Source organism: Struthio camelus, chromosome 3 (genome assembly GCF_040807025.1).
Source record: "Struthio camelus isolate bStrCam1 chromosome 3, bStrCam1.hap1, whole genome shotgun sequence".
NCBI lineage: Eukaryota > Metazoa > Chordata > Aves > Struthioniformes > Struthionidae > Struthio > Struthio camelus.
This window is the reverse complement of record NC_090944.1, coordinates 105,635,868-105,648,435: the sequence shown is the minus strand read 5'-3', so window position 1 is coordinate 105,648,435 and position 12,568 is coordinate 105,635,868. Positions and strand designations below refer to the sequence as shown.

Here is a 12,568-nt window from a genome sequence, read left to right as displayed (position 1 = left end):
AAACCAAGTTGCTGAACCTGAAAAGGGGAACTCTACAAGCAAGGGGCAATAGAAGGGAAAGATGAAGGAAACTAATTATTTAAAGGTTGAGTAAGTAGAGAGCTAGCCTTATGAACTCTAAAGGATGTTTACATTAGATTTGTCCTCTCAATATTCCAGCCTTTAACCTCACTAAATAGAACACGTAGCACCAACTGACAGCTTATTTCATCCTTAAGTGCCTGGCTCTACGCAGCATACCGTTTAACAGTACAGATTTGTTGATTGAGATGTCTACTCTGCAGCTGCAATTCCCCCTTTCCCATTAATTATATAGCAACAGAAGATGTTTTCAGGAAAACACAGCCTCTCAACTCTGACTCAAAAAAAAAAAAAAAGGACTTAGTAGCTACCGCTTTCTGTAGCTATTGTCCGCTTTCTGTAGCTATTGTCCGTATTTCCAAGGCACCTGTCACATTAGTATCCAAGCACCCTGCTTTGTTAAATCAAGTGCATACACAAGAAAGCTTATCACCTTCTCTCCCTCCCCAAAACAGGTATTTAGGAGGTGTCACCTTATTGTATGAATATAGTTGCAGCTACATACATGCATGTGGTCATCCTATGTTATCATTAATGGTGAGAGTGATACCTTCCCATTCCTACTTCCTACGCAAAAACGTAAGAAAACGGTGTAACCCGTCTCCTAATTCTATAGCTAAATTTATGCCCATGGGAACGTTAATCACCCAACTCAACCCCTCTAAAGTGAGGGGTGTAAGATATTAAAACTCTGTTTTTCGCCTTGACAGTGCAGCACAGGAAGATCAGAAGTTGCAGACACACCCTCAAGCCCAAACTTAAGAGATTTGTCATCTATCGGCCATCAGAGGTTCCTTCAGACCTACACAGGTGCCATTATGACAGATTCAACACAAGCCCTCAGACACCTCTATTTCTTCTCTCATCATAACTGTTCCATTCCTTGTTCCTAGAAGGAGGCCTTTCGCCATCCAACAGCAGGTACCAGTTAAGATCAGACAGACAGAAAACTCTAGCAGAAAGGACAGCAGCCCTGCAAGTGAGCCACAGGTTTCAGTTTGGCTAGGCTCCTGGCCATCAGCAACCACTGCCTTGGACAGTACATCTCCTTTGATTGCCTGAACCAACCACGAACGCTACAGCAACAAAGCGGACAAAATTTTGGTTAGCCATCTCCTCTTCCTTCCTTTCCCACAGATGGGAGCCAGGGCCCTGTTCCCAGATAACCCCTCAAAGCACTTCCCATAGGTGAAAGCAAGTTCTTCCCACCCCACCCTCACACAGACGCTTCAAGCTTTTGTTGAAAATAAACCTTTGTATCCTGACCAAGGCGCAAGCGTTTCCCCTCAAAACACTAAAGTCAGCTTTATCTCCCCTCTGGGGGGAGAAAGAGTATCCCGGAAGACCACCACAAAGGTCCAAAGACAACATGTTCCCATCTGGAAAGGCTGTGGCACGTTTTTGTCAAAAATAAGCAAAAGCATTTGGTTTACACTACACTAACTCAAGGTTTCTTTTGCAAAAAGTTATCAGTCCACAACTGTAACAGTTTTCTCTAGAGCTAACATGTAGGGGAAGGGATTAATCCATGAAATCTCTTGCCCGTTTCACCACTGATATACAGTGTTTCATCTCTAGTGTGATCACCTAAACTGTCCGAGTCCAATCTGGTGATTATAAATCAATTTTCAGAAGATACATTAGAGCTTTGCATCTTGAAAAAATTTTGAATGGTGAAATATGATATGCAAATTCAGTGTCAAAATACCAACATTAACTAACAATGCTGGGGGAGGGGGAAATAAGAGGAAAGAAAGACTGTTGTAAACTTGTCAGAGTTGGTACAGGATGTCCCAACACTCAGTTACTGTAAACAGAAGAGAAGTAGGAAGACAAAGCAAACCATAGAGCTCTTTGGCTCCTCAATGACCCACCCCCATGGGGAGATGGGTGCTGTCCTATGATACAGGCAAAAAATAGAAAATATATGCTTTAAGAATTTTCCATCACAGTCCAACCCCAAGACACCTATGTGTCTCAGGCACCAAAACAAGCAAGAATTCAAGAAATACAATTTAAAATGTCATCTTCATTTCCTGTGATTTGCAACCATCTCTATTACCGCAAGGTCATTAAACTTAAAAATTTCAAACTGTAAAGTTAACATTCTCTTCTCCTTACATCTCATTAGTAATAGAATCAGTTTTATTCGAGAGAGCTTTAATAGCCTCATTCATTACCACTAGGTGCCTCAATCCCCAAAGAGCAATGAATAAATTTAGGGCATGCTGAATTATTCTCCAAACATTTTCTAACTTATGCAGGTTTATCCCTTTAGCTAACTAACATTAGTTGTCCCTGAAAGCCCATAGGGCAACTAAGCTATATGAGACTGGATGCAGGTTTTAGAAAAGTTTTCCAGGTCCACAGTCACCTAGATTCAACTAACAGGCAGCACAAGAGTGCCGAGATCCAGACCATTAAAGTGATTTCTGCATCCATTGCAACACAAAACGTGCTGGAACCTGGTTTTCTGAAAAAACTGTTTGAACAGGCTGTTTTTCACCACCTTTATGCCTGAGCGTCTTCTGCACCATCACCGAGATGCTTCATGCTTCCTCTAGAGTAGTCCTATGCGTTAACAATTTGGGGCTTTTTGGAAGAAGTCCACTGCAAATGCAGGTTCATTTAGTTGATATGCAAATTATAACCATGTAGTGTCACTGTAAACAGCATATAGCAACTTCCTGTTAAATCTTTTTCAGGGAACACTTTGCTTGTAGTGTCAGAGGTTAAAAAGAACAGTGTTTTTTTAATTTTTAGAATGATGAACTTCAAATAGTACTTAATAAATTTGTTTTCTTAGCTAAGAAATGGTAAGTGAAAAGGGCAAAAAATTAGAGGAGGTCTGAGGGAAGAAGAGGGGGACTGGCCTAACAGGAAAGCACTAATCCAGTTATACAGGTCTGCATCTATATGCTAACTGATGCACAGTTGTACTATTATCCATAGCACTTCTCCAGGTAACTCACCTGGAAGTTGCAGGTTCTTCAAGGTCTGGCTCCTCCTGCAACAATAGGAAACTTGCTCACCTCACATGAGGTTAGGACATACTAGGCAGGCTGTTGCATTCCTAGACGTTGGTGGTGCAACTTTGCACTTCCTGCTCACTCCGTTTACTGAATCTGTGCTGAGATCTCAGCAACTGCAGGGCTATAGATGGCTAGCCATACCCTCCCACCTCCTATCTTCCTCATACATTACACAGTGATAGAAAAGTTCAGAGAAAATGGTAGACACCATTTTCTTCAGAGAAGAAGAAAATGGTGCCTACAATGCTATGGAAATTGAGTTTTGGTTTAGGGTGGGTTTTTTGAGGGGGGCAGTTCAATGCCCATCACAGGATGTCCTTTGACTTATTTGCTGCAAGAGCCTCACACAAGACTGAGTCCCGTTTGCTATAGTTAAGAAAAATCCCCTCCCTTCACTCTGCCCAGTCACCCTACATAATTAATACAGTCCAAATATTCTTGTTTTCTGAACACTGTTTTCAGAAAACAAGAATTTCTAAACTGAGAGAAGAGATGTGGCCAGATTGAGTCAAGTTTTGCCTTTGTCCATTAAAAGCAAACCAGCAAAGAGCTGAGCCACGACAAAACAACTGGAATAGGATCCAAGCAGAATGATTTTCAGTTTTCAGAACAAAAGAGCATGTAAGGATGAAGTTCAGCATCCAGGAGACTGTCAATACCACAAGCAGAATATTCGGAGCAAGTTAAATATACAGTACCAGAGCTCAGTACTATACTGTTATTAGGCCTGAGGTGGAAAGACAAAAAGACTTGCTTCACAACAGGATCGTTCCTGTAGGCCATAACGGCCTGAAGATACACAGTCTGTGGAAAGATACTATCTAGTCCATTTTCTGCTCTCCAGCCCTCAGCTGCATTAGTTCATCTGAAAGACCTGCAGATCCATATGCTCTTCTCCAGGTCTGAAGTAGAAGCAAACTCCAGAGAAGCAAACAGACAGCTTATTATCTCCTCACAGCTCAGAGCAACTGATGGCAGACACACCTGGTATCTACAGAGCAAAAAAAGGAATGGAAATATTAGCAAGCAGAAGAGTAAGGCAGGTGTTCCCTATCGGAAAGGGGCAGGTAGATGTTTGTTACTAGCAGCATTCAGAGGGAGAGGGCGGTGCTGCACATCCAGAAACATCCCCAAATCTGCAATTTTAAGAGGCGCAATTCCCTTTGGAAAGTGTTTTGTAGGCCTCCCTTGATTAGCATGGCTCAGAAGAGTGGTATAGCTTGTTTACAGTGTCAGCTCCCACTCTGCAACTTGCCTCAACACATAAGACATACTCGTGAGTAGTCAGACCACCGTATCAAGAACCTCAAGGAAACACCCATTACAGATAGAGCCAGAGCACTTGGGAGGCAGCTCTTCTGGTGCCGAGCTCTGTTCCAGCTGCATTTTTCTTGTCTGTATGTAGGAGCAAGTTGCAGTCTAAACTGCTCAAAAACCGGGGCGTGCTTTTGTATCAGCCCAATGGTGGTTCCACAAGCCTGCGCCAGGTTTCAGAGAGGCACTGGAAGCAAAAGTCTCCTGGGACAGAGATTCTCATTTAGAGAAAGGCATATACAAGAGCGCTGTTTTCCCTCCAGCTTATCCCTTAGATGTTTAAGGTATGTCACAGAGGTGGTTTACCTGAAGCTAGGTCCTTCAGTGGGGCTCAGTTTTCAGACTGATGCGCTGAGCGGCACCAGAATGGTGGTGGATGCCAGAGGGGAGATCAAAGTGCCCCAGTCAGAATTGGGACGGCCTGGAAAACGGCAAGGTCTATGTGCAAACTGTGAAGACTGTCACACACACATATGCCCATGCACATGCCTCTTCTGTTTGCCCTGGAAGACATTATGTCTAACAAATTGGCAACAACAGGACTTTGAAAAATAAAATAAAGTAGTGCAGTTTTGCTGAGGGGGGCAGAGGGAAGGGAAAAAAAAAATGTGAACAATGGCAAGAGGCACGCATATGTGAGCAGACAACATGCCCCAAGTATAACAAAGTTACCTGGCAAACTAACTCATGCTCACCTGACCTCTAAAGAAACAAGAGGTAGGGGAAGAAGGCAAGACACCAGGAGAGCCACAAGCCTTGCAGTTGTGCTCTAGGATTCAGCGTTTCTCCCATAACATCTGCAGAAGGTTTCTCCACACAGGTCTTGAATCTTCAGCTATTTCTAACGTACAGCTGGAAGGACAGCTCACCTTCTGAACTCCTCCCCTAGCACAGCAGATAGCATAGCAGCAGAGCAAGGAAACAGCAGCATCAAACAAGAGCTAGAACTACACATCAAATACAACAAGAATCCAAGTTTCGAAACTTGACTTGAAGATATTAAAGAACTGGGAGCAGGGAAGTGCATAAGGGAGACAAGGCAAGAACAGAATAGGAGAATGCTGATGAGCTCAAGAGACAGAAGAGCACAAGGCAGAAAAATATGGCAAGGAGGAAAGCTAGCATAAAACAATTTAGGAAGAAGATGGGGAAAGGGTGAACTAGCAATGGAAATGCAATCAATTGCATGAAAAATAGCAGTCGATACCAGACAGCAGTAAGATGGCAATCCATTAACAATCAATTATAATGAAACAATAATAAGATGTAGTCAGTACAATGACTAGCTGGAGGAACTATTCTTTTCTGCATCTGTAAACTACAATTTCTCTACTCAGTTGCCATTTTTAATTGTTTGTCCAATTAAAAAAGTTTGCGCTGATTCTACACGTAGCTGCTGTATTTATGAGACCATTAAAAAGTCATGCTTGAACTCTGTGTGGGGGGGGGGGAAAGGGTTGCTTCCACATAAGCATTTGAAAAAGAGATTCTTATGATATTGTATCAGCACTTATTAAGCTGAAGCAATTTATTCACTTACATTGGGGATGGGGAGGGCGGTACTATAAGACGAGGACCAGAAAAATTCTGAAGGGGAAGATAATCAGCGAAAATCTGCTCCCACTCTCCTCCATGAAGAGATTTGCCACAGTGGATCCCAGGGACATGCTATTGCAAGACCTACTGAAGTCCCGATGGAAATGCAGGGAGTTTCCCTTTGCATGGCTCTGCGTTCATGGCAATAAGAGCAGCACCATCTATAATACCAGAAGAGATGCACTTTCTGTGCTTTAAAAGCATGCAGATGATGCTGTTGTGTCTTTGTCCATTCTCCTTTTCTCTAGGGAGATTCATGGCACATTTCATAAGCTCCTTCATAGTCACACCAAGTCATCGCTGGAATTCAGCGGCTCATAGGCTGGTGCAGTCACAGTTTATAAACATCTGTTTCCAATACGGAATCAAAACAAGTATCACAAAACAGTATTTGGCCACCAGGAGCAAATCTACAGGCACCTATCGTAATCCGACATTTCCTGCATTGTATACAACTTGATGAAGCTACCTGCCACCCAGCCGGTTACATACCCCTATACACTGTGTACCCTATCCTTTTTCTGAAAGGAAGCATCTAGGATGCAAGCATTAAATTTGGTCTGTTCCAGGGGAGCTAGCTTAGGGAAGAGTTGCTTTAATTAGAGGAGCTCCTGTCTGATGTTTTAATTCAGCCTCACAAGAAAACAACTTTGTAGGGCTTAAATAGAAGATCTCTTATCTATTGTCCAGACATCTTTTCTCATAGCAAAGAGTGTTTTCCTGTTGCATAAAGTTACCCTTGTTAAGATACAAACTAATAAAACTGGTACGCTGCTTCAACGAAACGCGAGCAGATAGCCTTGGCTATAATACATTCTCTGTGGAAAACCCGTGTAAGAAATACAGAAGCTTTTATTAGGAGAAGCTGAATATCGAGATAATAGTTTTCATTTCACTACAGCATTGCAGAAGGAAACATACAGTTTTCCAAAGGACAGCTCGAGTTATAAACTAATGAAGGTCCGGTGATGTCAGAGATAACAGCTCCTGCTGGTACATCCTCTCAAGTAGCTGGCTATCCATCAACACAGCAAATTAAAGCTCAATTTAGTTTGCCAGGCTAACAGGAACAGGATATATTATAATACCTTTAAAAAATCTCTTTGACAACCAGTATACAACTCTATGCTTTGTGCATCAGACTCAGTTTCACTGAAGTATATAGCAGCTAAAACTACAACTTTTGGAATGCAAGAGTTTATTATTCAAAGCTCCATTTCTGTCACTTCCAGAATTTGAATTTTTCTTCTCACAGAAGGGAAATGCACCTGCCTCACTGCTGATCTCCGCAAAATAAGCACTTCCATGCCCCGACTTGTATTCTGCCTACTACTTTACCCCAAATACTTTTGTTTAAGCAGTTTCAGACAGCTGCCTAGTTTAGAGGGGACGATAACAGAACCAGAACTGGGGGGAAGGAAGGAAAGATTTGACAACAGCCTGCAGCAAGTTCACTAGCTTGAATTTGCCTCGACCAGACACTGGAACTTTATACCATCGCTAAGGGACAATTCCTCGTTCTGCTGCGTGAAATGCAGTTCTTTCCTTCGGCCCTTGGAGATCCCATATCCCAGGCTCTTTAAGCAACTTTGCCCGAAATGGTTTTTCTATACAGCTAGGTCTTAGATATTATAACAAACGACAGAGTATCTTCTTCTTAGCTTGTATAATCAGATTTGTTTTGTTAGGACATCTGGTTGTACAGCACATGCACTGTCACTAGCTTTATAGCGTTCCCAAAAAGTTACAGTTGTTTCTGCAAAAAACATCACTTTTTCTAAATACATAAAGGCTTTAGCCTTCATTTGGGGCACTGTGACTTGATCTATATTAATTAATACACTATATTATTAAGTGATTTACAGTTTTACACTACACTAATATAGGCATGAATTTAAAGAGCGTGCAAATAGTAAGTTTGGAAAAACCTGGCCACGTTCCCAGGAAAGTGCCAGTTACCTAGAAGCTGGCCAAGTATCATTTGACAATAACTAGAGCAAGGTAGCACAGTGTCAGAGACCTTGTCTGTTTACCCTTTCCTCCATTTGCTTTCTATATCACTGCCAGTACGTGCTGCTAATAACCACAAAGGCAGGATTAATGAGCTGAGACTGGTCTAGAACATTTTGATATTGATAGTGCAGGCAACAGAAAGAAAACGAGCAGTGTGCGAGTTTCTGAAAGTAGGAGGGGAAAAACACAGACAGATAGAGAAAGACAAACTCAGAACTTCCAGCCAACCTAAATATGGAGGGGATTTTGCCCAGGAGAAGATGCAACTAGTGAATATCCAGTCCATCTGTGCTTCTGCATGCAGTCACTAGTTTCCAGGTCACTTTTCTATTTGGTTTTCATCCAAGCTCCACAGAAGTCATTAAGGTGCAAAAATGACTCAGGAACACAAATCTACAGGACAGTGGTAATCAAGAGCCTTAGTTAGTTCTCTCAGCATTAGGGCATGCCACAGAACACAAGAAATCAAAATAGTCACCAGCCCTGCAAGCCTGCCATGGCACATTCAAACACACCAGGATCTCTGTGCTGGCAAGGCCAGAGCCCAGCAGACACGTAAGGCACTTGAAACTCAAGAAATTGCATCTTTTCATCCTGGATTGTCAGGATTCAGAGACTGCACTCTCAGAGAACTACCTGATATTAGATATCCATGGTTAAAGAAGTAGATGTTACAGAACTAGAAGCAGCCACGACGGCCTGCAGAAGGGCGAGCAAGTAGTAGTAACTACATATGCCTCAAACATCTGCAACCTTAGAAGTCATCCTGACTGGTTTGGAGAACAGACTAGCAACTCTAAGCAAGCTTAAATATCCCTCTATATCCCATTAGTAATTAAGAAAGCAGCAACAACACGTGCATACACAAATCCCCACACACCCTCACTCTGACGAACACCAAACTTGACACCAATACGAGAACTTGTCTATTTCCATACCAAAGCCCCTCATAAATAAGAGTTCAGGAGAGCAAAAGATCTATAACGTTTCCATTGACTTCAGCTGTCTGTACTTCCACCAAAGAGTGTGCATTAATCGCATTTTAGCCTTAGGAACAAAAGTACCAGGGATAGTGTGAAGAACAGAACCCTAATCAAGAACTGTGGAACAGCTCCTGTCTGCTCTGCACTGGTATTTAAACTAGTTCCTTCAAGACTATTTTATCAAAGCTTTGAGCATAAATTCTACATAGGAAACTCAAGTCTAAAGTCCAAATCCCAGGTACAATCGGATGCTGGGAACCAGCAGGCAACTGGTGTCAGCTCTGTGAGTAGCAGGACATCAGTGCTCAAGGCCACAGGATTGTCATTAGTAATGAAAATCTGCAATGCAGCCATGTGCTACCAGCTCATGGTCATTTTACTACCTTCAATGCAGTAAGGAAGATCTAACCACTCATTAAGCAATTTCCAGTTAGCCTGTTTTTAAGACGATGGCAAGTACGCAGCACTTACTCAAACAAAAAACTCCAGACTTAATTTTTCTTCCGTCTACTTATATCTTTCCCTGTCCTGTTCCCCCTCCCCTTTCTCATTTGTTTGAGGGGTTGAGGAAAGAGGTGGAATGCCAGAGTAAACAGCAGTCACAGCACCAGTAAAACATTTCCTCCTTCGACTCCCTGTCAGGCCATTCTTGTCCGCGCTCCTCTCACATCTGTCTTGCCCTTTGAAGCCACCAGACCTTGCAGGTGATATGTTATCACTCAGCACTATATCAGAATTTGCTTTCTGCTAGCCCCTAAGCAATGTCATTTTCAATTTAAGTATTTCCTTTAACACCGTTCTAAACTGAACCTGAGAAAAGACTCCCAACTGCAAAAGCCCAATACTTGTGTACTCTTAGGACTGAGCAGCACATTTTGTGTATTTTCTCAGCATACAACAAGCAAAACCACAGCACTGCTCTAAACAAGCTGTCAGATAAGACCCTCTAGTGTCAGAATAGGCTATAAAAAGCACATGATGTATTGCAAGACTGAAGTCAAAGGCCAGTCACAAAGCTGAGACCAGAGAAACTCCTCTTTCTTCTCCCCTCACTTTCATATCCAGCCAAAGGCAACACATTTGCTGGGGAAAAGGTGCTTCACTTTGTTTCTCTGCCTCACCAGTTTGCCCAGCACTGTGACAAGGTCCCAGCTTCATCTGCCGCATTGGTTATGCTAGTTCCTTGCCCTGGTACCACAAACAAGCACACCCCAGCGGCAGCCTCACAACTCTGAAGTTAAGAGAAAGTTTTTGGGCTTCAGTGGACTACAGCAAGCAAACACTACTCACCTCCTCCACTCACCTAGAGTGATTAAGGCTGGAAGGGGCTTCAGGACGTCACCTGGTGCTGCTCCCCCAGTTGCTCAGGCCTTGTCCTGTCAAATAGTGAACACCGCCAAGGATGGAGATTTCCCATCCTCTCTGGGCTCCTGCCTCAATGTTTGATCACCCTCACAATACAAAGATTTTGCTAATAACTAACTGGAATTTTCCTTGATGCAACTTGTGCCTGCTGTCCCTCTAATAAGGCCCTAATGACCATAATAAGGAAATCACAAAACAACCAAAAAACCCCAGAAGCTAAAAACCAAGGAGACCCTGCAGATTTGGACCTAGTTGGGAGCTAAACCAATTATTCTTATTACAGTTCTGTTAGAATCAAATAACCTCAGACGCATCCAGTACCTGAAACAAAGTGCCACGGCCAGCAGCCTTGCTCCATTATCAGCATCACTGTCCGTCTCCTCATCTCAGCACCTCACACCTTATCTTACCTCTCCTGGCCACCCTGCCTCTTCCCAGGGCTATCTGCAACCCTCCACCCCCACCCCACAAGAGGCTGCTCTCTCTTTCCCCTCGGACCTTGCCCTTCTGCTGCCACCTCAAACTCCTCGACCCCCCGCCACCCACCAGTCCTTCTAGTCTCTCCCTTCCCAGGTCCATCCTGGTTAGCCTCCTTTGTCCCTCACCTTTCCCCTCACCCCTCCGACCACCTCCCCTTGCTCTTCACAAGATGTTCTGCTGCATTTCCATGTCCACACAGCGCAGCTCCTGCCTGAGCAGCTTCCCGAGCCTGCGGCCGCTCCGGAAAGCGCCCCGGCACAGCTGGCAGCTTCCCAGCGCCCACGGGGACGCACAGCAGCAGCAGGAAAACCCAGCAGCCCCCATCCGTCCACCTGGCTTCTGCCCCAGGAGGCGTTTCTGGTATGCGACCACAGCACCAGCGAAGCAGCAATGCCTTCAAGCCGTGCGGGACAGATTTAGGACAATTTTGGCCATCATGTTCTAGAGCACCACAAGTCTCACTATCTCCCGGGTGTTTTCAGGGAAGGGATTTCCATTCCCTCCCGCCCCCCCAAAAACTGCTGCGTCCCAACCTGGTTCACTCTCCTTCACAGCCCGCCCTAAAATTCACTTCCACTGCTACAGTCCCACCCCGTTTCTCACTGCACTAAATTCAGTGGACAAGTTTACTAGCCCGTGGGCGAGGGGAGAAAAGAGTTACCTGGAGGACAAAACGCCTCAGCAGCCACAGCGGCTTCACTCTTCCCCCCCCCCCCCCCCCGCTTTCATCCCATTTCAACCAAACCTCTAACAGACCCTCGCCTGCAGCCTGGGGCACCGCGGCGGGCGGCGCGCCCCAGCCCCAGCCGGAGGAAGGGGCAACGCGCTCACCCCTCCCGCCGCCGCCCGCCCCGGCCATCCCGCTGCAACTTTCCCTGCCGCATTTTCCGTCCTGACCGGCGCGGCTCCGCTCGGCGACCGAGGCAGCCCGTCCGGCTCGGCCCGGCCCGGCGGCGCCCAGGTCCCCGTGGGGGCGGCGGGACCCGGCGGCGGTCGCCCCGCGCAGCCACCAGCCTCCCGCCCGCCCGGGCACTCACCGGCCCCGTGGGGACGGTCCTGCCCGCCGCCGCCAGCAGGACGAGGACGAAGCGCAGCGGAGCCGCCGGCGGGGAGACGGGCATGGCCGGACCAGGGCGCGGCGAGGGGGGCGAGACGGAGGCGGCGGCTCCGACTCGGTGGCGGCGGGGGCCCGGGCCCCGGCGGCTGCTTTTGTGGCGGCGGGAGGCGGGGCCGGGCCGGGCCGGGCCGGGCCGGGCCAGGTGCGGCGGGGCCGGGGCCGGGGCCGCCGCGGGGCTCCGCTGCGCCTGGCGCGGACGGGCTGAGCGCGTCGTCAAGGCGAAGGGCTGTTTCATGGAGAAAAAAGAAAAAGAAAAAAAAAAAAAAAGGGCAGGAAAAAACGGTGTTGCTAGTCCTGCCCCTCCACCACCCCTTCCTTCAACTTTTTTTTTTTTGTTTCGTTTGTTTTTTTAAAATCTGACTTTATCCAGGCTTGGGTATGTTGGTGGCCTTCATGCCGTTTGTGACGTCTAGGTTTTATTAGTTTTTAATAACAGTAAATGCAATTACCCATTTATAACATTTGCAGAGTTACACGTTAAATCAGAGCTCAGTTTCTTAAACCCCCCTCCCCCCCCCCACACAGAGCAGCATAGATTAATCCTACCAGTGGTTTAATGCGTAAGTTTCCAAGAACTTAGTTGCCTA

The 12,568-nt window shown here is 45.7% G+C and overlaps 1 protein-coding gene across 1 annotated transcript in view; it reads right to left on the bottom strand.

Moving 5' to 3' along the window:
* Positions 1-12,041, bottom strand: part of GLP1R (glucagon like peptide 1 receptor) — an 84,490-nt gene extending 72,449 nt beyond the window's left edge. Inside the window, exon 1 of the mRNA XM_068939553.1 lies at positions 11,902-12,041. Coding sequence (XP_068795654.1) covers positions 11,902-11,985 — 84 coding nt within the window. The 5' untranslated portion in view covers positions 11,986-12,041. The remainder of the gene's footprint in view (positions 1-11,901) is intronic.
* Positions 12,042-12,568: the final 527 nt, after the last annotated feature.